At 37.4% G+C, this 26219-nt stretch overlaps 3 protein-coding genes across 4 annotated transcripts; all 3 read right to left on the minus strand.

The window, feature by feature from the left end:
* Positions 1-1334: 1334 nt before the first annotated feature.
* On the minus strand, positions 1335-7665 carry LOC103465719 (uncharacterized). 2 transcript variants are annotated; one of them, XM_008410828.3, is made up of 5 exons: positions 7549-7665; positions 4116-4616; positions 3900-3959; positions 2579-2723; positions 1335-1672 (listed from the first exon to the last, which is right to left on the minus strand). In XM_008410828.3, exons 2-5 carry the CDS (start codon positions 4609-4611, stop codon positions 1567-1569), a joined length of 807 nt encoding a protein of 268 aa, XP_008409050.1. In that variant the 5' UTR covers positions 4612-4616; positions 7549-7665; the 3' UTR covers positions 1335-1566. The 2 variants fall into 2 exon arrangements, with proteins under 2 accessions (XP_008409050.1, XP_008409041.1); XM_008410819.3 differs by lacking the exon at positions 7549-7665 and having other exon boundaries at positions 4116-5205.
* Positions 7666-7931: 266 nt separating this feature from the next.
* LOC108165650 (uncharacterized) lies at positions 7932-16165 on the minus strand. The gene is made up of 5 exons (XM_081606015.1): positions 15884-16165; positions 10687-11472; positions 10484-10525; positions 10230-10371; positions 7932-9204 (listed from the first exon to the last, which is right to left on the minus strand). The coding sequence occupies exons 2-5, from the start codon at positions 11465-11467 to the stop codon at positions 9099-9101; spliced, it is 1071 nt and encodes a 356-aa protein (XP_081462141.1). The 5' UTR covers positions 11468-11472; positions 15884-16165; the 3' UTR covers positions 7932-9098.
* A 3271-nt stretch (positions 16166-19436) lies between these two features.
* LOC108166155 (uncharacterized) lies at positions 19437-23928 on the minus strand. The gene is made up of 5 exons (XM_081609982.1): positions 23852-23928; positions 22117-22491; positions 21925-21966; positions 21601-21745; positions 19437-20955 (listed from the first exon to the last, which is right to left on the minus strand). Exons 2-5 carry the CDS (start codon positions 22484-22486, stop codon positions 20850-20852), a joined length of 663 nt encoding a protein of 220 aa, XP_081466108.1. The 5' UTR covers positions 22487-22491; positions 23852-23928; the 3' UTR covers positions 19437-20849.
* Positions 23929-26219: the final 2291 nt, after the last annotated feature.

Genomic DNA, 26219 nt, shown 5'->3' on the forward strand with positions numbered 1-26219 from the left:
TAGGGTCTGACAATACCTAAAACTCATGAGATGGGAAAGAGACGTGATATTGAGTTCACAAGAACAAGATGGTTCAAAAGGGAAGGTGGTTCAGACAGAGGCCAGTTTCCATGAAGAAGGGTTGTATTTACTCGTGGAAGGTTTGGGGGCTGTAGTTTTACAGTGCAACTCTCCATCTTGTTAAATAAAACTTTGTACTGTGCAAGGAAGCCTTCACGAATGAGCACAAATACAACATTTTTTTTCAGATTTTTCAAAATATTTTAGAATTTTGTTTAATTTCACATGGAATGAGATTCATTTAAGTTTTTGAACAATTGTGAAATGTGCTATTTACAGTCAAAGAAATCTACTTTTGAAAACAAAACCACATCCTCACCCAAATCAAAGCATAAAACATTATAAATCACATTATAAATTTAAATGAGTATATTTGGTCTAAAAAAAAAATTCTAAACTACATCTTCTTGAAAATTCGAATACGATTTAATCATGATTATTTACTATTTACACACATGGTCTAGAGTAATAATCACAAGTAAATGTTCACAGAATCATACGATATAAACTAACTGAATCATTTTTAAAAGATTTGAGCATATTGCATTTTTATTAAAAACATACATTCATGCAAATCTTTTCAAGATATTAGGTTTTAAATATCTTTTGATATGTTTAACACATTGACTAATGCTCCAATTGTACAATTATAAAATTATTTGTTTGTATATGCAAAGGTAAATAAAAAAACCTTTCTTCAGTGTTTCAATAAAACATGAATATCTCAACAAAAGCAGTCTATTAGAGACAATCTGCTGTATGTAATGTAACTTTCATTAAGAAGATGTTTTTTTTGTTAGTTTTTTTTTTTACAAATTTCCTAAAAGTGTCACTATGTTATGATAGAGTATAGCCTCTTTCCTGTGGTCCCACTGTCATGCAGAAATACACTATCTGTCAGAAACAACCAATCAGAGCTAAAAGGAGGGTGTTGGTGCTGTCAATCACGCCTCTGTTCGCACTGCTCACAGCCTCCCTCTTACTCTCTGCTACACTACAGCTTCTCCCGGTCAGCAGAGCCTGCCATCAATGCTCAGGCTAGTTAGCAAAGCCAAAGATGTTGACAGATAATTAGTTTTCCTGTAAATCTAAGTTGTTTCTCCCTTGTTAGCAAGGCTTATAACATGCATCCCATACACAAGCATGATTGACAGTGCCACAACCCTCCTTCTGGCTCTGATTGGTGTATTTCTGGAGGTGACAATGCCCAATGGTATATTAAACTGTCACAAGATAGTGAGAGTCTTTAAAGTGTCAAATAACATTTTTCTAAGTTTCTGACTGCAGCCTTTATTGTCAGAAAAAACACAATTTCTCCTGGTCTTGAGTTAAATGATCATATCCAGTTATAAAAATAACCCTTTAGCAATGAAACATAATTCTGAGTAAAGCAGTACATGTTCATGTCACGTTTTAACAGCTTGATAAAAGACATCAGCAAAACTTAAGTGTATTTACAGTCCATTTTAATGGCTGTCCAGCATACGGATCCGGTACTGATGGATTTCACCTCCGTTTGTAGAGGTGCAGGACGTTGTTACACTGTGGGCAGGAATGCTGCACATCCTTGCAAGAATTCACGCAGAAGGGGATACAACTGCACGGCCAGCAGCTGATGTGAAGCATAGGATAAAAAAGATACAGAATATTTTGGTCATTAAATATTTGGTTCACCATGAGTTGTGTACCAAATATTTAATAAAAGTGAAATTCATACTTGAGCTTGAAGAGTTATTAATTTTATTTTCTAAATTAAGGCTTTATACTTAAGCGCCTACATTTGTTCAGAATTCTCTGCAAATCCGTGTTTATCTGCAATGGCATACAAGTGCCTCTTGGGGGCAGTAGAATCACACGGGGATTTTTCTCAATCTGTCACTCCTGAATTCTCTGGTGACGTCGTTTGACGCTGTAGCTTTTTGTTGAGAACGGAAACGCATTTACTAACCAACAACCACACCCAATCAGTTGTTCTTGCAATCTTGATAACCTAAGGACTAGACTTCAAACGAATCTTAAACACAGTCTGCATAATTTACAGGAATATAAAAATAAACGACCTGTCCAGGGTGTACCCCTGTTATGCCAGTTGTGATAATGGATGGTTGGAAAAAAATTACAGGAAACCTTTCAGTTTTTAATATTTTCTACAATGTGCCATTCAGTTTGTTCTTGGAAGTTCTTTACATCTGGGGGTAATCAATGATAAAATGAAATACATGAACTGTGGGAGGAATCAATTAGCAGGAACCTAAAGCAGAATAGACTGAAGTAACTTCACTTTGTGGCAAAAAAAAAAATGTTTTTAAAGGTGATGATGCTCAATGTTTTAAAGTCTATTAATTAGCAAATTGCTATTATCCACATTTTATCCAAGTTTATGTCAAGTTTTACAACTTTTATGTTTAATGACAGCTCAAACAGGCCCAGAATCATTCATTTTCTTGGACCATCATTAGTTTGTAAAGAACCCACCACCCGACATTCTGTGTATTTCTATGTGGTAGTTTATACTCACAATAACAACAGCACTCCAAATATGATCCAGGTTAGCATGCCCACTTTGTATTCAATTGAGGTCACAACAGTGTTCTTGCAATGCGGACAAAGCATACTTCCAGCAACGTCAGTGGGCATGTGTTGCACCAACAACACCTGGTTACCTGTCAAGCACACTTTGTTAAAACACACAGTCGATACAGATTGGACATCTTGTGACTACCATTGGATCCACATGCGCCATTGCTATACATTGAGACGGTAACACCGATGGTCGGGAAGATGACATGCTGCAAACAATATAACGCAAAATATCTCAAAAAGTGGGGGCAGTGTTTTGCTATTGTCAACGCTACCACAAGATGCGGTTTGTAGCCACAGGAAAACATCGACGAGCAGAGCAGGATTTAGCCACAGTTTTAAGTTTTCAAATTCTTTTTAAAAAAGCAAATCTGCTGTGTCCTTGTGGCCGAATTATTTTGTCAAGGTGTAAATTGTTGAGCAGATCCAAATGCAGCAGGCGTGGAACGTTGAGTGGTGATGATATTTTTTGTGAAAAGATTAACCAACTTACAGAAAAATCTAAAAGGGCAAAAAGGAACTCAACTATAACAATCTGGGGGGAAAACGACAACAGGGAACAGATGAGAAAAATAACCGGAGAAGACAGGAGAATCTGGCAAGGAGTGACTGAGAATAAGGTGCTTAAATACTTGGGAGGTTGAATGCTGAACAAAAGACCTGGGCTGATGAGCTAACAGATTGCAGGTGTGAGGGGAGAGAGGAGGAGGCAGACTGAGGAGAGGGAGAGAGAAAGTGCCACAGGCGACGAGGGAGAGTGCATATTGACGTGGAAATAACCATAACACTAAAGAATGACTAGACCAATGAAACATAATAAAATAGAATCACTAAGCAGGAACTGATCTGGAAATGGAAGCAAGGCAGAACTAAAAGGCAAAACTAAGGAGCACAAAAAATGACAAAATCCCAAACCAAACTCAAACAGCCCCAGATTCTAACAAAAAACATATTTTAACAAATCACAACATTGGCAACTTAAGCCATATTTGATAGAAATCAGATAGGAAATAAGGACAATATGACCATTTTGTGACGGATTCATGATAATCCCACATCATAACAGTAAGATTTGGTTCATATGACTCAATGCAAAGTAATGTAGTCTGCAGGCGCACGTCACAACCAACAGACACTGTCCAATCCAGTAATATATTGTTAAGCCCCATCACCATCTCTGAAACACTGGCACACATATTTTAAACTTTAATCTAGTTTTCAGTAATGAAAAACAAACCTGACAAACGATATAGACTCACCTGACTGAAGAATCTGATTTTGTTGTGTTGTGGCAATATACTGCACAACTGGTTGCTGAGCTAGACACATAAAAACATTGAACTTGGAGTTAACTGAATGAAATTTAAACTGATCAACACAGTACAGCACTTACATATATGAAGATACACAATAACTTAGTTTTCCCTTATGATCATGCAGATTCAATGACACTGATATGGTGTCTGATCTCTTACCAGGTTGCTGATACTGCTGAGCTCCAGGTTGGAGGTATTGCTGAGCTCCAGGTTGGAGGTATTGCTGACCTCCAGGTTGGGGATATTGCTGACCTCCAGGTTGGGGGTATTGCTGAACTCCGGGTAGGGGGTATTGCTGAACTCCAGGTTGGGGGTATTCCTGAACTCCGGGTAGAGGGTATTGCTGAACTCCAGGTTGGGGGTATTCCTGAACTCCAGGTTGGGGGTATTGCTGAGGGACTGGCTGTGCACTTTGCTGATCAACATACTGAGTAGAAGAATGAGGTTGCTCCTGATCAACACCCTGGGAATGTTCCTGATGAACAGATTTGGACACCGGCTGGTTGTCGTATTGAGCAGCAGGATGATCAACAGGATTAGGCTGACTGGTGAGCACACTGGGGTCCAAAGGCGGGCCAGGATATGGTGGCGCTGGGATATCTGGAATTTCTGAAGTACCTTCAGTATCTGGAGGAGGTCCGTTACCTTTTTCCATTTTATCTGTCAAAAAAGTAAAAAGAAAAAAATATGATAGCAAAGCGTAAAATATCAAATACGTCCAGCGGTTCTTCTGATGCCTTTCATTGAAGAAGCAGAAGTAAACTGTGACAACAAGCTTGTCAAAGGCTAAAGATAAAAAGAGGGCTTGAGTGCAGCATGGAGGAATGCATGAAAAGTTGTCAATCAGGTTGGGGCGTTTAAAAGAAATGCTTGACTTCTTTCCAAAACAAAACTCACTGTGTACGTAACTTGGCATAAGGGTACATTCTGTAAGAGTATCATCTGACAAAAATAGGCCTTGGCATACTTTTCTAAACTGGGCAGGTAAAATTATTTGCTGTGTCATTTTAATGTATTTATACTTTCAAGGTGCTTTTTTGAGTCACCTACAATGCAATGACAAATTTTAATAAATCATCTAGTGATTTTATGTGGTAGAACAGTAAAATGTAGTGGAATGAGGTCTGACATAAGGCAGCACAAATAAGTAGAAAAAAGACCTGGTTGTAAACTTTTTGAAGGATAAAAACCTTGAAAGGCCCTTGTGTAGCTCCTCTCTCTGCCTCTCATAGAGAAAGTATGTAATACCCCTTTAAATTCCTCATCAACAAACAGAAGGAATATGGTACATGTGTAAATATTCTCAGATCAGGCCATCTTCACAAGCTGACACTATAAGAAGGAGACTACTGAAAGAGGCCACCGGGACTCCTTTGACTAAGCTGAAGAAGTTAAAAACTTCAGCAGTCAAGATGGAAGAGACTCTGCATACATTCCCTGGGGTTGGTTCCAGTCGAAGCTTTATGGGAGCGTGGCAATAAGAAATCCCCTGTTGAGGAAAACTCACATCAAGGCTCAAGGAGACTCCAAGTCCCAATCCCATACACAAATTATGGCAGGACTATTGCTGTTGATTGTTGACAAACAACACCTCTTCCTAACTTTGTCACAGTGGGCAGCCAGAATGTAATTTTTGGATTCTCTGGGAATGAAACAGGTGCTTTCCACTCAGCTTAACCAGTTCAACAGGTGAAATGCTGACTCATCGATGGGCCCCAGCAGGATGCTTGTTAGCTGAGTCATTTTAACCATTGTTCTTTGTCAGCACAGCTATTTCTGTTCATTTTGATGACGTCAACAAAAAAGGGAACAGTCTGCTTTGCACATGTAAATCTTGTCACAATCAGTAGAATCCAGTCAGTCCCCATCACCCTTCAGCTGGATCAGAGCCTGTCAAACATTTTAATAAATATTGATTTAGTTGTGTTGGGCATTGCCTCTCAAAACTATTCACACCGCTTGAACTGGTTTGCCTTTCAAGATTGTATTAAACAAATCAATGTTGGGTAGCGTTTAATTTTAAGATGGAAGGAAAGTGCATAATTTTAAATATTCGGCAGATAAACATATATTGAATTAATTTTACTTTGATGCACTTGGTATTTCTGTACTCTCTTGTTTTCTTTTTGATGTTTCCAGAGTTGGGCATAATAGCGGCATTGATTACAGTGGTTGTCCTCTGCTTTTAATTACTAATCGCCATGTTCAGTTGGTTAAATATGACCAATTTATCAGCTTGTATTTGAAAGCCCCTCTTGATCTTATGTCTGGTATTTTCTACCACCTGGGGAAGTGAGTCTCTGTGTGGATAGCTCTTAATCAGGTTTGCACTTCTGGACATTGAAATTCTACAACATTCTTCCTTGTAAAGTATGTTCATTTTTCATGTTTTTCCAAAATTATATTTTCACCATGTTATTTATGAAATTGTAAAATGTCACAGTTCCAAACTCTATGCCAGATTATATCTAGAAACATTGGAAGAGCCGTTTCAAAGGCAATGCAAACATTTACCGTAAACAGCAGCTGTGACTGTATTGGCACTGAAGCAATATACAAGTTTGGAAGACCCAGCTTTTATTTTGGTAGTTCACTTCCACTTAACAAAACAAGAGAATATGCATATTAGCTAAATACTTAGCTGTGAGCAAAACTATTTAGTTTGCAGCTGAATGTTTGGTTTGTGAACTAAATATTTATAAATGTTGGAACTGTGACATTTGGAAACATAACATAGTGAAAATATGTCTTTGAAAAAAAAAAAGGACCCCAATTTATTTTATTAGACTAAATAACTTAAAATATTGCTGTTATTTTTTTCAATGTGTAATTTTACAAATAACACCCCATAGGGCTGGAGATGTTGAAAAAACTTGCATGTAATGTGTCATTTTTATTATAAAGTGAATGCAAAAGACGCAAGCGGTTACACATAATGAAAAGGAAAACAAGTCAAAACATCCCAAGCAGCCTGAGATCGCAGACCTCGTTTAACCTGTCCACCACCTGTTTTATGAAAAGCTCATGCACTGCGATCTGTTTTCAGACTGCTGCTGAATCTTCTTCACACTGAAATGGTTTTTGTCCTTCATAATTTGCTCCATATGCATTTCTCACAATAATTAACACACGTGTTCTAGCACTTTACCTGTAGGAAACATGCGCCTATTTTAACTTTTTGTTAAGGCATGCATGATAAATTTTATATACAGGTGCATGTTATTGAGAAGGTAATTTGTGTCGGTAGCTCAATTCACCTTGTTCCACGTAGAATGGTGTTTTTAAAGCTTTATTTATGTTCATTATGTTTTCCTGCTTACAGCTTATGAAAGCACGATAAGCTAAGAATGTAACATCAAGCAAATAAAAACCTTTAGACATGAGACTTTATGCTCAATAGCTGTTTAAAGGTTAATTAAAAAAGTTACCTTTAATCTGTATGTTGTAATAAATATTAATAGATAAGTTTTCCAGATACAACTGAAATTTTTTTTAACTTATTGTTAGAACCTGGGATAAAGTGAGCAATTCATAGCACTATTGGTGTATTTTTAGTGTCTTCTCTTAATCTGTATTTTCTAGGTTTTCTCACCTTTGGATGGATTTGCTGAATGTCTTGAAAGATGGTCAAGAGGAGTCACAACAACCAGAGCGTCCTATTTATCTGACGCCGAGCAATAGTGACGATGAAACACTCTGTTGAGGTAAAAGGTGGTGCAACATAACAGGCATGCAGAAGTAGGTGTAGCTTCTTTAAAAATAACTTCAACAAACATCCTGCGGCCAAGTGCAGATTTGTAAAGAGAAGTGTAGACTCTTAGTTTACCTTTTGGTTTTTCTTGGTAATTTGTATGGTGAGAAGCAATCTTGAACACATTTTTTAGAGTGGCAAAATAATCAGACACATTTTAACCTTGTTACAACATGTTGGATGCAATTAAAAAAATTAAAAAAAACAGGACAAGGAGACAAAAATCAATAAAAGACAATTTATTTAAAGACTTATGCACTTAATCAGGCGTCATACAAATGATTTAAGGATTAGGCCAATTAGGATAGAAATGAGTTAGAAAACAGAACTGAAAGTGTGCCTTTGAAAATTCAGCATGGTTCAAGCCCAAAGTAAAACCCTACATATTATTGCAAAGTCAGACTTCTAACTAGCAGTTTCTTTTTTCTCTTTTAACATCTTCTAACTCTGTTTTGTCGGTCCTGATCAATGTGATTGATAATACAACTTCCCATGTTTTGTGATCACTAACCTTCCTTTTATTTAGTGTTCTTTTCAATATATTCATTTTCAGAGGACCCACGTGTTCTAAACACAAAAAGAATGGGTGTAATACTTGCATCTGGCCACTTGATGGTGACAGTCAGCCATATTGTAAAATGTTAGATAAAAGAATGTAGCATTTTTTTTGTTGTTGTAAAAATAGGCCCAACAATGTACCAAATACAAGCAACTCTCAATGAAAGAACTTTGTACAGTGCAAGAAAACTTCAATGAACAGACAAATGAAACATTTCAGATATTTTGAAGGATATTTTTGTAGATATTATGTTCTGATTCATGATTCATTACAACAATAATCAAATGTTGCACCATTTAAAGTAAGAGAAATCTACTTTTGCAACCAGAACCACATTCGTACGTCAATGGTTAGTATCCAAGTTAATCACTGAGTAATAATTAGAGTAATAATTGTTAAGGAAATGGTAGCAGAACAAGATATACTCTAATGCTGAACGATTACAGAATGATTTTTAAAATATTTAAGGGGTTAGTAAAAATGTAGAATTATGTTGACCTTCATCAAGATGTGTTTTAAATATTTTTTACATTACTTTAAAACATTAAGTAATGTTTAAAAAATATTTGTATATCCTTTATATGTCAAAGTCATTAAAACCAACTTGGATGAGCCAAGCTTTTCTTTAGGACACAATGAGGGGAAAACTTTCTTCCAATCTTAAGTTAAAAATGTTGAAAAAAATAATCTGTTAACAATGAGACACCATAAAGAGTAAAATATCAATAGTTTGTTAAAAGATTTCAGGGAAACCTAATAAACATGTTTATTTTACAGTCCACTTTTAAAGGAGGTTCAGCAAAAACTTTCAGTAACTGTGGTTCACTGCGGGTCACATGCGACGGTAGACGTGCAGAACGTTGTTGCACTGCGGGCAGGAATGCTGCACATCCTTGCAAGCGCCCACGAAGAACGGGATCAAACAGCAAGGCCAACACCTGGACAAGGAATATAATAAAAAAAAAGACAGAACGATAATAGTAAGACCACCCGACTCATAAAAAGTTAACTGTTTTGAAATTGTTCAGTCTTTATCTGTACTCTACATTCTCATGTGGTGAAAAAAGCAATCGCATAATGGTCCGAACATGGTCAGAACATTTTTTCACTTACTAACCTCACCGGTACACGCAAATTATATAAAGATTCATTCTTAACTCTATGAAATCTGATTTACTGACAATAAGTTTGCCCCAGCTCCCTATAGCTCCGCGCCCGTTTTCACTCCTTCTTACCAGGTAGCAGCTGACCTGAACTCTTCCTCGATCTGACCCTGGTCACGTCGCTCTCATCATACTCCTCCGACGATAATGAGTCCCCTGAATCGCTAATTTCCCCTCCTTCTCCGCTACCTATTCTGCTCCAGCGGGTGAAGTTTGTGTGGTAAACTTATCGGTTAGTTTGTCACATTTTTCTTAATAGTTTTATGTGCCTTTTAGCTTTTGTTGTCGTAGTTTTGCTGACCCGCTCCGTCTCGTATCCGCTCACTTTTTATAACTTCGGAGGGGAGGGGCGGGCCAAGGAGGAGTGAGGGATTTCATTGGATAAGCCCAATGTCCGTCAATAAAATCAACCAATGTGCTGTCGCGGTCGATAAAAACTGTATTGAATATAGTTTTTTTTAATTATTATTATGACAGCGTAGGGCCGCCAGATATGGACAGTATGTGCATCAGACTGTATTTCAGACGGTCAGTCCTCCTCTGGACAGAAGTTCAAACTGAATGCAGCTTTTTTTTTTTCTGTTCAAAATGTCAACCCGCCACAGTGGCCGCCGCGTTGCTCCAATTTACACTTAATGCTTTCCCCTCATTTGGCCAGTGGCGGGTGCTAATTTCAACTCCTGACACTGACTTTATTTGTATTTTGAGTTAACACTGTCCTCCTGCGGCTGCAAGGGCGGCAACACTGCTAAACCGGTCAGTTAGCAAAGAATACTTCAATACTTCAACTTTTTACTCACCCAATAAAAAACAGTGATCCAACAATGATCCAAGTGAGCATGCCCAATTTGTATTCGGTTGTGGTCACAACGGTGGTCTTACAGTGTGGACACAACATGTTTCCAGGAGCCTCAGTTGGTTTCACTTGCACCACCACCACAGCTGTCAATAACACTTTGTTAAAAACTCACCACTAACTTGTGTGTTCTACTATACATTCTTAGACTTTAGACTCATTGTCAATGAAAAGACACAAACTGAGAAAGTAACTCACCAGGTTGAGTGGCCTGATTTTGCTGTACAACTGTTTGTTGAGCTAGAAGTATAAAAACATTGAACATGGAGTTAACTGAATGAAGCATAGACTGGTCAAGATTTCAGCTTATATAGGAAAAGATACAAAGTTTGAAGGAAAAGGGGTGAAATTATATTGAAATGCAGAATAAATAATACCAAAGATGACCTCTGATCTCTTACCAGGCTGGCCATCTGGCTGATTAACCGGTTGTTGATACTGCTGAACAACAGGCTGGGGATATTGCTGATACTGCTGAACGACAGGCTGGAGATATTGCTGGTCATAAGGTTGCTGATACTGCTGGACACCGGGCTGGGGATATTGTTGATCAACAGGTTGTTGATACTGCTGGACACCGGGCTGGGGATATTGTTGATCAACAGGTTGTTGATACTGCTGGACACCGGGCTGGGGATATTGTTGATCAACAGGTTGTTGATACTGCTGGACACCGGGCTGGGGATATTGTTGATCAACAGGTTGTTGATACTGCTGGACACCGGGCTGGGGATATTGCTGATCAACAGGTTGTTGATACTGCTGGACACCGGGCTGGGGATATTGCTGATCAACAGGTTGTTGATACTGCTGGACACCGGGCTGTGGATATTGCTGATCAACAGGTTTCTGATACTGCTGAGGAACAGGCTGAGGACACTGCTGGTCAATGGGTTGTTGATTCTGTGGAGCAACAGACTGGAGATTTTTCTGGTCAGCAGGTTGCTGATAATGCTGAGCGTCAGGCTGGGTCACTGGCTGATCAACAGGTGTAGGCTGATTGATAATCACACTTGAGTCTAATGGCGGACCAGGATATGGCGGCGCTGGGATATCTGCAATGTCTGGAATTTTTGTAATATCTGGGATATCTTGAATATATGGAATATCTGGGATATCTGGAATATATGGGATCTCTGGAATATCTGCAGTGTCTGGAGGAGGTCCTTCACCTTTTTCCATTTCATCTGTCAAAAATGAAAAAAAAAAAAAAAACCTAATATTAAAGCTGCAAAATGTCACGATGACTTTTAGTGAGGAACCAAAATGTGACACCAAGCTTGTCAAGTGCCAAAGACAAGAAGACGGAAGAAAAGACTGCATGATAAGTTTTCTGTCAGATTAAAACATTTAAAAGTAATGAAAAAGTAAATAAACACCCTTCAATCAAACTTTTGTGAGAGGTGACCTTTGACCTATCAGGGAGGGGTAACATCTGGTACCCTGTAACCAGATGTTTAAAAAGCCGGACACAATATCCAGAAATCTCCTTTGTGGCAAGGTTTAGACTGGATTTTTTAATGTAAAAATACATTCATAAAAAACATGGAATTATTTTACTCTTTCGACTTTCGGGTTGTTTAGTTGAGTTTTGTTTGTTTCTGTGTTCCTTAATTCCAGATCAGCTATGTTTTGTTTGACCTTGGTTCAGTCCTTTATTAGTTATTTTAGTTTCATCACTATTCTGTGTTATTTCTTATTTTGATTAGTTTAGTCTTGTTTTGGACCTGTGGCACATTTGGTATGAAAGGAAGGTTTTAGGTTCAATTCCCAGTCTTTATGCATTCAGTGTGCATGCATGGGTTTTCTCCAGGTACTCCGGTTTCCTCCCACAGTCCAAAAACATGACTGTCAGGTTAATTGGTTTCTCTAAATTGTCCCTAGGTGTGAGTGTGTATGCATAGTTGTTTGTCCTGTCCTGACCCTGTGTTGCCCTGCGATGGACTGGCAACCCCTCACCCCCTGTGCCTCTCTCTCCCTCTCCACAGTCTACCTTTCTCCCCTCACACTTGCGATAGGTTTGTCAATCAACCCGGTTCTTTGTTTCAGCAATCAACCTTCCTCCAGTATCTAAGCTCCTCTCTGTCAGTCACTCCTTGCTGGTTCCTTTCAGTACTTTCCTGGTTTCTCCGTACTCTCTTCATGTCTTCTTGCTGGTTTCTTCCTTGGAGTTTTGATTTATGTTGCTGCCCTGGACACCTGTCACTTTGTAGTTTTAGTCTTCATCATTTGTTTTCATTAAATCTTTTTCATCATCTACTCCACGCCTTCCCGCTTCTGCATTTGCCACCACCATCATCCACCATGACAAATAAAACACATTGTTCCCTGCATAGTGTTGTAAAAGTAATGTTCCCCTTGAAATTGTTTTCAAATTTTCCATGTCCATAAATTTATTTAAAGCTAAAACGTAAACTTAGAACTGTTTTAATTAGGGTATCATGTAAAAAACCACAAAGTTGTGAGCAGGATAAACCAAGCAGAAGGAAAAAGAACGAATACAGAACCAAATCAGCAAATAGAAACTTATGAAGCTACTGAAACCTTCAGGAATCTTATGTTGTGTGAGATATTTCAGAAAATAACACTGAAACACTTGTGAGTTTCTTCATCTTGCTGCTATCTCTAAAAAAGTTTCCTGCATGTTTTGAACATCAAACAACATACCTCCTTTCCAGTTTTCACAGTTCAACTACTGTAGAAGATTTTATCATCATTGTTAAAAGTCAGAGGTGAGCATCGAGTGATGAAGGAAATTTACGTCAACATGGAACCTGACAAACCTGTTTACCAAATTCCTGCATCTAAGCACGAAAGAAGAATGAAATGGCAGACAAATATACTATGCATTTAATCACATTTTAACATTTTATATACTCGGATTTTTATTTTTATGATATTTTTCGTCAAAGCAGTTCCAAAAAATTGTTTCCATCTATATGTCATTGTATATCTGGCAATCCTGAATGTTTTACTGCTGGCTGCCCTCAGTTCACAATGAGTCAACTAGTCATTTTAAATATGGAAAGACGAAACTAATGTTGATGTAATAAAAATGTCATCAGCCTCTTCTGAAATCAAACTGAGCGATATGGCAGGGTTTAAAAAGACAAAGAGCAGGCAGAAGGCTGATATTAAGGGAAACCAGATACAGAATTTGAAGGATGCTGAGGGCCAGCAGGCAAAAGACTCAGAGAAAATGCAATAATGGCGAATTAGCTGTCAAAGTACCGGGGTACAGGGTGGTAGATTTGACTGAAACAAGACTTTGTCCTCAAAAAACATGAAACAGTAAGAGGGTAAGTGTTGATTCAACAACAAGGAAGAGACTGAGCAAAAGTATTGTTTTGCTCATGAGCACAAATTCTGTAAAGGAAGTGATGTTAGGGGTATTCTTTCGCTCTGACTCAGAAAAGCCTCATGAGGCATTTATATGAGGCCTCAACACATCTATTTAAACACGAGGGAAGGTGAAAAACCATTATTATTCCTATTAATTGTTATTTTTGATGATGTTTATTTCACACTTCTATTTTATTGTTTTCATGCTTTCATTGTGCTGTTCTTAAACTTGTGGAGCTATAAAAACAACAACCCTGATGAGACGAGGTCTACAGATATCCATTTAAACATGTTTAACATTTTCTGGCACATTAGAGGTGGATTCACAATGTGAATGAATGGAGAACTTGCAGCAATGAGTGTCACAGGGAGAAGAAAAGAGGCCAACCTGATTTTGACGACAAAGAAACGAAAGAATTTGAAACCAAAAGAAAAACAAGAGGAGAATAAAAAGGGCAAATAGTTTTACAGTAGTAGATTTACTGACTAGAAATGGTGACGACTATTTCACCACTTTTTAGAAAGATGAGTATATGTTCATTGTGAAAGACCTGATGAGCTAACAAGTTGAGCTGAACATGCTAAACAAAAATTGTCTTTCAGGGGAAATAATGCTTGTGGTGTCGCCAAAATCAAGTTATGGCCTCTGTGTCTCTCCAATGGTTTACAGTCGACTCCAAGACAAAGGCTCACAAGTCAGAAGCTCACATTCTTGTTGGTAAAATGGACAACAGCTGAAAATGTACTAAAACATATATTTCCAGCCTGATGAGAAAGACAAAAGCCAGCTTATAAGAGCACACCTTCCCGCATGTTGCCTACCTGCTGACAGTCAATTCCAGGAAGTGGGTCAACAATAGTCTGTCAAAACTGACAAGTTGCTAAGCAGGTTTGTGGAGAAACTTTACAAGCTGTTTTCTAAAAAAAACACAAAAAAAAGAGAAAAGAAAAGAAAAGATGGACTGGAGCGCGCCAGTTGCATTTTCTCTCATTATAGTGGCATTTATAGCAAACAGAAATAATTTTAGTAATTCTAACTGACCTAAACAAGAAATGTTTGGTCAGTTCTCTTGCTCAAGTCACCACAGGATCTTCAACCAAGGCAGAAAAGTGAAAGTGAAAGAGCAAATTTTTTGAAGGTGAGTACTACAATATTTTATATGACAACACATTCATCTTCTCACTAGCTTCATTGTGCGATCTCCCTTTTTTCACACATGCTTCTTGGAGCACTCCTGGGGTTCGCAGCTGCACAGAGCTGCCTGTAGTGTAAATAGTGGTGATCAGGAATGCCTTGGAGCAGAGATGCATGCAGAGTGAATCCAGGTTTAGATGTTCTGATTTTGCAAAAGAGTGTTCAAGAAGCAGGGTTAGAATTACCCAGCTGAAACGACCACCTTGCTGCTGCACATCCACAGCCTCAGCATCTCGCCTCTCGAGGTGTTTTGGCTGAGCACAAAGCATCTGTTTTACCCCGAAATATCCTGGAATTACACTCTGACTATTGTGAAAGAGTTAAAAGCTGCTGCCAACACGTAAAGCAATGAGCCAGTTTCATTACAATGTGTGAATGCAATGAAATGTGCATTCATCACATTGTGATGAGTACTAATAATAAAAAGGAATGCAAACGAGAAAAAATTCCAAAGCAGTCCAAGATTGTGGATCTTGTTGAACCTGTCAGCCTATTTTTATAAGACCTCCTGTTTATACTTTGTGATCTGTTGTAAAACTACTACAAATGCTTTTCCAGGCTGAAAAGCTTTTTTGCCACATAGAATTTGTTAATTTGTAGAGCAAATTCCTGGCCATTGCTCTTTCAAAATGACATAAAATGACTGAGACACATACGCCAGGATTATAGCATCATGTTGCAAGAAACACATACTTGCTTTTGCTTTATGTTAAGTGATGACATGCAAAACTGCATATACAGATGTATCTCAATGGATTTGAATGTCACTGAAAAGTTAAATAGCGTCTGTATCTCAATTCAAGGGAAACTGTTATACACGATGATCAGTACGTATAATAGCTGCTTAAAGATTATCTTCAGAGATACTTTTAATTTGAAAAATAAATCAGCAGAATATATACTCTAATTTACTGAGATGTATCTGTATATATAATAAATTCTTGATAGAAAGATACTAGAGGTATTTTTAAATTAAGAAGGCAAAACACAAGATTATTGAGGTATATTAATGATACTACAGTTCATTTAATCCTTAATCTGTATGTTTTAGATTTTCTTACCTGCAGATGGATTTGTTGAATGTCTTGAAAAGTAGTAAGGAGGACGCACGACGACCAGAGCGACTTATTTATCTGTCATTTGGTAATGAATAGATGCGAAACAAACTGTGTTTGTTTCACTGTGTTTGTAGGTGGAGCAAGATAGAAGGTAGGCAGAAGTAGGTGGGAAACATAACTTCGTTAAAAACTTCAACAAAACATCTGCTGGATGCCGGTTGAACTTAAAAATGCAACAGGAAGAAACAGGAGCAAGAGACAAAGAAAGTAATTTATTGAAAAAGACATTTAAACCTAAACAGACTATCCACAACTGTTAAACAATTTGAAGTGATAAAATAAATAAATAATAATAATAATAATTAAAAGAAACAAGAAACAGAAAGTGAAACTTTGTTTTTTTTCCAGAACTAAAACTGTCAAAAATGTCACTATTAGAGTTTAGATGGGACCTTCAAAAAATTTAACATGATCCAAGTCCATTGACAGTCTCTGAGCCAACGTAAACAATACATATTATTTTAAACCTCTAGTGGCTGCTTCAAAACTTCTGACTTTACACTCAGGTTGATTAGACTTTTTTTTTTTCTTCGTTCATTTAATGCTAGTGAAATGGAGGCAAACAGCAGTCTGTAGCTAAGCTAACTACGCTAAATGGTTAATAGTCTCACAGTATCATTACATGCCTCCAATTTTCTCTTGGAGAAAATCTGGTCTACAAATTGACACTTGTCTTTTTTTTCTCTCTCCTTTTGAAAACCTGATGTTATTGCTTTTCTTGGCAGCATAGTAGTGGCGGCGCCAGGGGGCCGCTAGGCAATTAAATAAACACAAGTAAAAAAATAAAAATAAAAAAAAAAAGACTATGATCCTTTGCATGTGACGTCACTGTCTCCACCACGATGGATGTCCAAACCTATGCTCTCATGTATAAAGCCTGTCAAAATACGTACATGTGGTAGCCTAATATTTAGTTGATTTCACAGTAAAATGGTCACAAGGTGCTGCGCGGTCGGCTGCACAAACAGACAAGGGCCAAAACAAAGCTTGTCATTGTATTTTAATGAGGAAAGATGGAGCGATGGATAGCAGCCATCAATCATGATGACCGGCAGCTCTTGGTGCAACCACGGATTTACAGCCAATGGCGCAACTACACATTATTCAGGTGGATGCGAAAACATAGACGCTCCCCCACTTTAAAACAGGGGGAACAGTATCTGATGGGAGATTTATGGCCATCAGATACCATTCCCAAACTTTAAAACAGGGGAAACGGTATTTCATGTGTTCACATCATGTGTTTATTTTTCACTGTTCAGCGATGGATTCTCTGTTTTTATACCATAATTCACATCTAGTTTGTCGATCCGTTTTATGTCCCGCTTCTCCTGTTTTAGAGTTTTGCGCAATGTGCGCGTCTTTTTTAAAAAAAAAATGAAACCCCCTAAGGTGCAGGGCGTATCGATGGGGGAAAGGCAGACTGACATAAACCTTTTAAAACAACGGAAACAATTTCGATATTCTGACTATTGAAATTTTAAAGCGCTGTGGTACCATTGTTCTATCACACCCGTTTCATACTGGACCACTTACAGCACCAGTGTTAACGCTATAAAATGAACGCCTTCTATTAAGGCATCACCCATGGAGGGATTTCTTTATTTAAATGGGTTAATTTTTCAGAGGGATACAAAGTGAGGGTATCGTGATTTTAGTAATTACATGTTTATAAGAGTGATTTTCTGCTTCCTTCCATGGAAGCGGGCAGCTTTCAAACAGAAATAAAGGACTTTTTAATATAAGTTGCTGCTTAACATGATCGCAGAACTGCCAAAACATATGTGCAAAAATACCAGACAAAGTGAATCACAGCAACGTCATCAGCCGGTGTAACGCTGAACTGATGCGGTGAAGCTACCAGTAGCAGGAGAACGGAGCTGCGCCAAGAAGCTAACAGAAGCTAACAAACACTGAATAGAAGAAGAGCTGCCATCGTTACCGTTGCAGCCAAGCATGATTTATTGTTACACAATACAGTTTTAAAAAGTTGCTCAAAGTCTAAACTGGTATTGTTGTACATTTAAGGTGTAAAGTTTACCTTCGACCAAACGCCCCCCAAAGGAATCCCAGCGCCCCCCTTTTGTAAAAATGTCCGCCCCTGCCGTCCTCTGAACGCCCCCTGGGGGGCGGTACCACCCACTTTGAGAACCGCTATTATATGATGAGCCAGAAGAAAGCTTTCAAAAGCCTGGAGAATACAATGTTTAGTTTCCGGTTGGGCCAACCATTTAGGATCAGGCGATGTATTAAATGACTGTCGACTTGTTTCTGCTGGGTGAGTAGTGAGTTGTGCTATTTTAAGTAATTAATCGATGATAACAATGCTATTGCTAACAACAACCTAACCCATGTTATTTCTATCCAAGTATGTGCTTGTATCTCCTCCAAAGTAATGTAATTATCTTCTGTAAACACAAATTCACGCTGAAGTTGTATGTTAATGTTGAGTTGTAGGACGCTGGTCCAACGTTGGTCAACTATTCACTGCAATCAACAGATCCCTAACACAGAATAGTCACAGCTCACAGCGACTGTATGGCTGGGTAGGTTATATTTAATTTATTTAGCTATTTTTTAACATGAAAGTCCAACTGAATAAACATTAGATTTTCAGTCCGTGACTCGGCACTGAGCTAGCTGCTAACAACATTAGCACTCTGGGGAATATCAAGCTAGAGCATAAAAATAATATATCTTACCTTTCATATGAATGCTCATCCTTCTTAGTAACTGTCCAATAAAATATCTGAAAATACAATTTAAACGACGCGATTGTAACCTGTTAGAAAGTGGCGCTGCAAACTCTGGCATTGTTAGTTTTTACACCGCCTGTTTTTAGCCATAGATTGTTGATCCACTTTTCTCCCCTTTTTTCTGTAAGTTTTTTTTAAAATTAACTCCCTTGTGACCAACTACCTTGGAAACACGAAAATAACGTTAATCTTTCTCTATTAGAAAGGTTGGAACAGCCATAGAGGACACAGACTTTAGGCATTTTGATGCTGGATCAACAGAAGTAAACGGGCTGCATTTACTTCTTGCCCTCCATCTGCGTTGGATGACGTCAGAGCTATGTCATCTGAAACCCAGCAATACGGCGTCCCTGACTAGATGTATCAGTAAATGAAGATATCTCTAATTATATCTAAATTTTATTTTTAGATAGTTGTTTATTTGACTTGTCAAATGACTAATGACTATGCAAAACTAAATTTTAAATATCTGAAATTATACGTTTTTCTCGTCCAAAACCCTTATGGGATATTTCCAAGGGAGATCTTTAATTAGACATATTTTCTATGTGAGATATGTATTAACATTTTGACTCGCCAGAATGACTTTATTGATATCTTGAATTTGTACTCTTGTCAAGTCAAAACATCTTATGTAGCATTTTGGAAGTTCAATAAAAATAACAATAAAAAAAATGTTTTGAAAGTGCTTTATTTTCAACTTAGGAATGGGTTGACAATAGCACTTTTCTTTTTTCAAAGCATTAAACCTTTGTCTTCATTGGAGGTGAATAAACATAAAATTAGCAGATTTCTGAAGTAGTCTTCAAGTGCATGAAATTTTGCATTCTCCTTATATCCAATACATCTGCACTCCTGAGCCGAGTGCAGAAGTATTGCACTTGGCTCAGTGCAATACTGACCCGAGTGCAATAAAAAAAAAAACACACACTTTTTTTCATATAATCATTTTCTTTGGAAACAGAGGACCCACGTATTCTGAACACAGAGAGTGGATGTAATGCTTGCATCTGGCCACTTGATGGTGACATCCAGCCATAATGTAAAATTTTAGATGTCTGAAAAAACATCCCACTATTCATTTTCACTTTTTTTTTCTTTTACTCTAAAGTGTTGCTGACATGAAGTAAACTGTAGTTTGGTACTACTAAAACAAAAACTCTACACTGATCACTGATGACAATATATGTATTTGTTTCAACCTGGTGGCAATCTTGTATGCTTCACTTTTACATCTAAATTAATCAAACCTGTCTCCTTCGAGTGACAATATGTAGACCTGTACCTCATGAGGCTCCATATTAATCTCTCTCTTTTTTTTAATCACATAACAGAATGCATGTAAGGTCTGCCAGTCATGCCACAACAATTGACTGGGTATTTGATCATTTTTCAAAAGAATGCATGTCAGTGTGTGCTCAGAAAATTTCAGCTTAAAGCTCTATGAGGAATGTATAAAATGTTATTATGTTTATTATGTCATCACATTTAGTCATAAAGTAATGTAGTAGGTTTTTGGTAAAATAGACCCAACAATGTATCAAATACATGCCCACACACGCACACACATGCACACACATGCACACACACACACACACACACACACACACACACACACACACACACACACACACCCCCCACACACACACACACACACAGACAGGTCTTTCCAGGTAAACTGTATTTTTGGGCTGTCACAGTTTTGTCTCTTTTACTTAAAGAAACACAATTTCTCATGAGATGATGAACAATATTATCTTTAAACAAAAACACCCAAGGCAAGAGTCTTTAGTTAGCTTGACAAAGGCAGAGCCTATTTTTGGACTATAAAGTGTGATATGTCGGCCACACGATGTAAATATATTTACCAATGATGAACTGATAAAAACACTCCATAATTTTTTTTTAGGAAGTTCAAAAGTGTTATTTCCACGACAGCATCAATTCTTGTAGACTCTGGGGATTGTAGTTTTACAGTGCAGCTCATAGGCTCAAAAAGAACTTTGTACAGTGCAGGAAGACCCTAACCCATAACTTCACATTATAATTTAACAATGGTTGTTTTTTCTCAAAGCTTTAATGCATTTCAGAATAATTAAAAAATTAAAAGGTTCAGCAACATTTTCAGTAACTGCAGGATTGACCACTGTGGGTCACATGCGACGGTAGACGTGCAGAACGTTGTTGCACTGCGGGCAGGAATGCTGCACATCCTTGCAAGCGCCCACGAAGAACGGGATCAAACAGCACGGCCAAATCCTGAATAAGAAATATAAAAATAGACCAATAATAGTAAAACCACTCAACTCATTAACTAATTTGAAAGTGTGGAGTCTTTATCTGTATTCTCCATTATCGTGTAGTGCAAAAATCAGATAATGATTCCTGTTTCTCCTGCTGTTCTGTCTCCTTCTCCTCTCCCTCCACATCCATTTCTTTCTTTTCCACCTCACTCCTGCTCTGACAGGCATCATCCTGTCTCAGTTACAACCACAGCTGACAGTGTCCTTGTTTGCTACTAAACAGCAACAATGATAAACTTTTTAGTACTTTGGCAAATAATTTATAGTCAAGCATAAATACAAAACAGAAACCAACTTCAGAAAAGTGCTAAACAAACTGGGAGTCAATTACTGACTTTATTTGTATTTCTCTTAATCTCTTAGTTTGGCACACTTGGCTTCACTAATTTGTTATTTTTTCTGTTTTCTCCCTTTATTATATAAAAGTCATCAAACTGACCCGATTTGAGCTATCAGTGTCATCCTGTGGCTGCAAGGGCAGCAGCAGAGGGAAAAAAATATGCTTTATCTGACCACAGTTCAACCTTCACCAAACTCGTTGTTTATGAAACATGAAACTGGCTAGGCAAAGAGTAGTTCAATATTTGAACTTTTTACTCACCCAAATATGAACAGTCCTCCAGCAATGAGCCAAGTGAGCATGCCCAGTTTGTATTCAGTTATGGTCATAACTTTGGTCTTGCAAAATGGACACATCATGTTTCCAGGAGCCTCAGTTGGTCTTGCTTGCACCACCACAGGGTTTGCTGTCAATAACACTTTAACTTTTGAGCTCCTTTACATATATATATATATATATATATATATATATATATATATATATATATATATATATATATATATATATATATATATATATATATATATATATATAAACTTTAGACTCATTTTCAACAATGAGACATAAACTGAGAAAGTAACTCACCAGGTTGAGTGGCCTGATTTTGCTGTACAACTGTTTGTTGAACTAAAAGTATAAAAACATTGACCTTGGGAGTTAACAGAATGAAGCATAAACTGGTCAAGATTTGGAAAAGAGACAAAGATTGGAGGAAAGGGGTGAAATTATATTGAAATGCAGAATAAATAACACTTAAGATGACCTCTGATCTCTTACCAAGCTGGATATTTCCATGAGGAGCAGGTTGCTGATACTGCTGAGCAACTGGTTGCTGATGTTGCTGGTCAACATGTTGCTGATACTGCTGAGCAACTGGTTGCTGATATTTCTGATCAGCAGGTTGCTGATACTGCTGGGCAACAGGTTGGGGGTATTGCTGAGCAACAGGTTGCTGATACTGCTGAGCAGCAGGTTGCTGATACTGCTGGGCAACAGGTTGGGGGTATTGCTGAGCAACAGGTTGCTGATAGTGAGGAGCAGCAGGCTGGGGCGCCACACTGGAGTCCAGTGGTGAACCAGGATATGGCGGCACTGACATTTGTGGAATAGCTGCAGTATATGGAGGAGGTCCTTCACCTTTTTCCATTTTATCTGTCAAAAAAGTAAAAGAAAAATTGTGATAGCAAAACTGTAAAATATCAGATGTCTCCATCAGTTCTGATGCCTTTAAGCGAGGAACTAAAATGTGACACCGAGCTTGTCAAGTTCCAAAGATAAGAGGGAAGAAAAGAATGCATGAAAAGTTGTCTGTCGGGTTGAAACATTTAAAAGTAATGCTTGACTTCTTCCCTGAAAAATACTCATTGCTGCAGCATTTATACTTACTTTGTAAGAGGACGGACTGACAAAAACAGAACATGAGACACTGATTTAAAGTGGGTTGGTGCACACACACACACACACACACACACACACACATATATATATATATATATATATATATATATATATATATATATATATATATATATATATATATATATATATATATCCCATGTTATATCTTGAGGAAATGTACAATGATGTAAAAAGGTTTAGAGATACATAAGATTAAACCAGCATCTTGTCAGCATGCCACCATCTTGTCTCTCAAACTGGTTCAGAGCAGAAAGCATCTCTTTTACCCAATGTATGTACAATGTGATAAGGGTTACTGATAATAAAAAGGAATGCACCTGAAAAGAAACCAAGCAGCCAGAGATTGCTGACCTTTTTGTACCAGTCCACATTAAAAAGAAGTTGCCTCCTGTTTAAACACTGTCATCTGTTTACAGACTACTCCCAACATTTCTCCAGACTAAAAAAGGCTTTTGTTTGCCACATTGAATTGGTTCCAGAGCTACAATATGGCCATTGCTCTTTCAGTATGACACCTAAAACAACTCACACACATGTTCCACCATTATATTTGTAAGAAACATATACTTGATTTTACTCTTTGTTAGCTGTAAACTCCATTAACGGGTTCTTCTGCAGGAATCTAAATTTGTTGAGAAGTTCAATTTTTTTCAGTATTTCTTTCGAGTGAAACTGATAAATGTAGACTAATATTTTCAAACCTTTATTTCTTCTTATTATAATTAATTATTTTTGCTTAGAGCTAGTAAAAAATTACATTTAATCTAAGAATATTACATTAGACAAATAAACAAAAGAATTTTGATCAATGTGGATTTAATAAAAAAAAAACCCAGCTTAATGGTTGCTGTTTTTAAAAAGTACTTAAATCTGAAAAACAATTCTCACAGGAGCGTATACTCAGCCAAGAGAAGTGCCTGTATTTTGTAATAAACCAGTTGTACTGGTTTGTTTCAGCTTTACTAAGAAACTGATCAAATCTGTGCTTTTCATAGGAATCTGAAATTAAAAAAGGCAACATAATGTATTGTTGAGGTTTTAACAATTCTACAAAATTTTCATCACTATATGTGTATATTTTAGATTTTCTCACCTACAGAAGGATTTGCAGAATGCCTTGAAATCCGATCAGGGAGATGTACAATAGTCACACCGTCTTAATCCTCTGACACTAGACATCCTCTGACACTGGACAACGAATAAATGTGAAACCAACTCTGCCAGAACAAAGGTGGAGCAACACAGCAGGCGGGAGGAAGTAGGTCAGAAACATAGATTCTTTAAAAAAAGATTGTAATTCTTTGGAAGCATGTTGTTGCCCAGTGTAAATTTTAAAAGATGAATAGAATGATTTATTTAAGTTTTATTTTTATTTTTCTTGGCAGTCCGTAAGGTTGGGTATACTTCTTAAAAATCTTAAAAACACACAAAAAAAAGGGGAGGGCAGGAGTTATTGGAACCTGGTCTTCAGATGTTGTTTTAATATTTCTGCTTAATGGTCTTTCCTTATGATGCTACTAAATGTGATGCTCAAGTTCCTCCTGCATTAAAACAACTCCACAGCATGATACTGCCACCACCATACTTTCTGATGTTTTGAGGCTTAAAAACACCCCCTTTTTTACTCCAAGTGTGAAAATGGTCATTATGGTTGTCAGATCAGAAGACTTGTCTCCAAAACTACAATGATTATATTTGGACCTAAAGAGGAGTGATGTAGAGTCAATCCACAGCTTCAGTTATTACAACTAAAACCTCACGATCAGGCCCGAAACCTGGGAGTAGTAGTGGACTCTGACCTGAACCTTCAGAGCCACATAAAGACAGTCACAAAGTCGGCCTTCTATCACCTGAAGAACATTTCCAGGATTAGAGGACTGATGTCTCAGCGTGATCTAGAGAAACTCATTCCTGCGTTTATCTTTAGTCGCATTGATTACTGTAACAGCGTCTTCAAAGGTCTGACTAATAAATCAATCAAACAGCTGCAGCTGATCCAGAATGCTGCTGCTCGCGTTCTCACTAAAACCAGGAAGATAGAGCACATAACACCAGTTTTAAAGTCCCTACACTGGCTCCCTGTAGCTCAGAGAATAGACTTTATAATACTGTTGTTAGTTTATAAATCACTGAACAGCTTAGCACCACAATACTGCTCTTGATGTATCAACCTTAAAATGGATATTGAAAATAAAACAAAAAGAAATGTCCAAAAGTGCAAGCATTTCGGGCTGATGAAGCATATTCATGTTATAATAATTTTTTATAGGCTAACCTATAAAAATAGGTAATATCACTTATTTCTTTGTCACAGAGAGATTGAAGGTGAGACCGGGTCGACCGAGTTAGAGTGGGAACTGTTTAGAGCTGTTTAGAGATTGATTTTGATAGATTTTTGACTGTTGTGCTATGTATACTTAATTAAATGAAGTTTATTGCTATTATTATTATTATTATAGACACTATGGACACTATCTGCAATGACAGCCAGTAGATCTTTGTAGATCAGACCTTACATGTAGTGAATGAATCTATAAGATATAATTACACTGTCAAAAGAAAATTGAACATTTTCAATATTCGATGCATTCAGAGTTTTTGAGCCGTACTTATTATGAAACGAGGTCCTTCAAGTGATTCTGGTTGGCAATGTTTCTAACACACACTGGCTTATTTTTAACGCTAAGCTGAAAAGCTTTCTTTCTTTTCAAGGTTGCAGCCTTCTTTCTTGTTCTCTATAACTAAACTGAAACACAAGTAAAGAACACATAATTGACAGAACGATTTTTTAATTCAACTTAATTTGCCATGTGTTTTAGGCTGTTTCAAGAAACCTGTGAAAAACCCAATGATGACAACAACATGTGACATTAATCCTCATTTCTGCATACGTTCGAACACCAGTAAGTATATTTTATTACTCATTTAGTTCTGAAATTAAGGATGTGCAAAATATAACCCACAGGTCATCTGCTGCCCTTTTATTGATTTTCTGCTCACAACTGCATTTAAAGAGGGGCACCAAACTTGACCCGACAAAAAACGGGTGAGTACTGCAAATGAAAACCCAAAATATTATGATGAGATATTCTCTGTAAGGCACAACACAAACTATACTTATCATAATAATGCTTTTTATTATTTTCATGAAAGTTAAAAAAACAGCGGTTGGAAAAAGTGTTTAAAAAAACAAAACAAATAGAGAAATCCCAAAAACGTTCTAGAAAAAGAAAATGAAAACAATCAACCACAGACATGAAGGTCATTGGATGCAAGATTTTATATATTTTTGCATCACATTTACAGTAACAAATAAAAAATATATACACAATACTTTCAGCAAATTTAATGCTTAAAAAACAAACAGAAAAGCTTCACGGGGCATTGCATGGCGCCCCATAAAAGTTCACAGAAAATACAGTCATCTTCTTTATTCATCTTGTGAGTTCTTCATTTTCTCC

The sequence above is a fragment of the Poecilia reticulata genome, chromosome 1 (genome assembly GCF_904066995.2).
Source record: "Poecilia reticulata chromosome 1, P_reticulata-male-v2, whole genome shotgun sequence".
NCBI classification, from domain to species: domain Eukaryota; kingdom Metazoa; phylum Chordata; class Actinopteri; order Cyprinodontiformes; family Poeciliidae; genus Poecilia; species Poecilia reticulata.

What these genes read in the sequence shown, in the direction of transcription:
- LOC103465719 (XM_008410819.3), bottom strand. Translation starts at nt 4,962, where the DNA reads ATGACACAGCAAATAATTTTACCTGCCCAGTTTAGAAAAGTATGCCAA. An exon ending in AAATCAGATTCTTCAGTCAG is followed by an intron (nt 2,724 to 3,899) that starts GTGAGTCTATAT and finishes TGTGCTTGACAG; the next exon opens with GTAACCAGGTGTTGTTGGTG. An exon ending in TTTGGAGTGCTGTTGTTATT is followed by an intron (nt 1,673 to 2,578) that starts GTGAGTATAAAC and finishes GCTTCACATCAG; the next exon opens with CTGCTGGCCGTGCAGTTGTA.
- LOC108165650 (XM_081606015.1), bottom strand. Translation starts at nt 11,467, where the DNA reads ATGGAAAAAGGTGAAGGACCTCCTCCAGACACTGCAGATATTCCAGAG. An exon ending in TCAGCCAGATGGCCAGCCTG is followed by an intron (nt 10,526 to 10,686) that starts GTAAGAGATCAG and finishes TTATACTTCTAG; the next exon opens with CTCAACAAACAGTTGTACAG. An exon ending in GGATCACTGTTTTTTATTGG is followed by an intron (nt 9,205 to 10,229) that starts GTGAGTAAAAAG and finishes TTCCTTGTCCAG; the next exon opens with GTGTTGGCCTTGCTGTTTGA.
- LOC108166155 (XM_081609982.1), bottom strand. Translation starts at nt 22,486, where the DNA reads ATGGAAAAAGGTGAAGGACCTCCTCCATATACTGCAGCTATTCCACAA. An exon ending in TCATGGAAATATCCAGCTTG is followed by an intron (nt 21,967 to 22,116) that starts GTAAGAGATCAG and finishes TTATACTTTTAG; the next exon opens with TTCAACAAACAGTTGTACAG. An exon ending in GGAGGACTGTTCATATTTGG is followed by an intron (nt 20,956 to 21,600) that starts GTGAGTAAAAAG and finishes TTTCTTATTCAG; the next exon opens with GATTTGGCCGTGCTGTTTGA.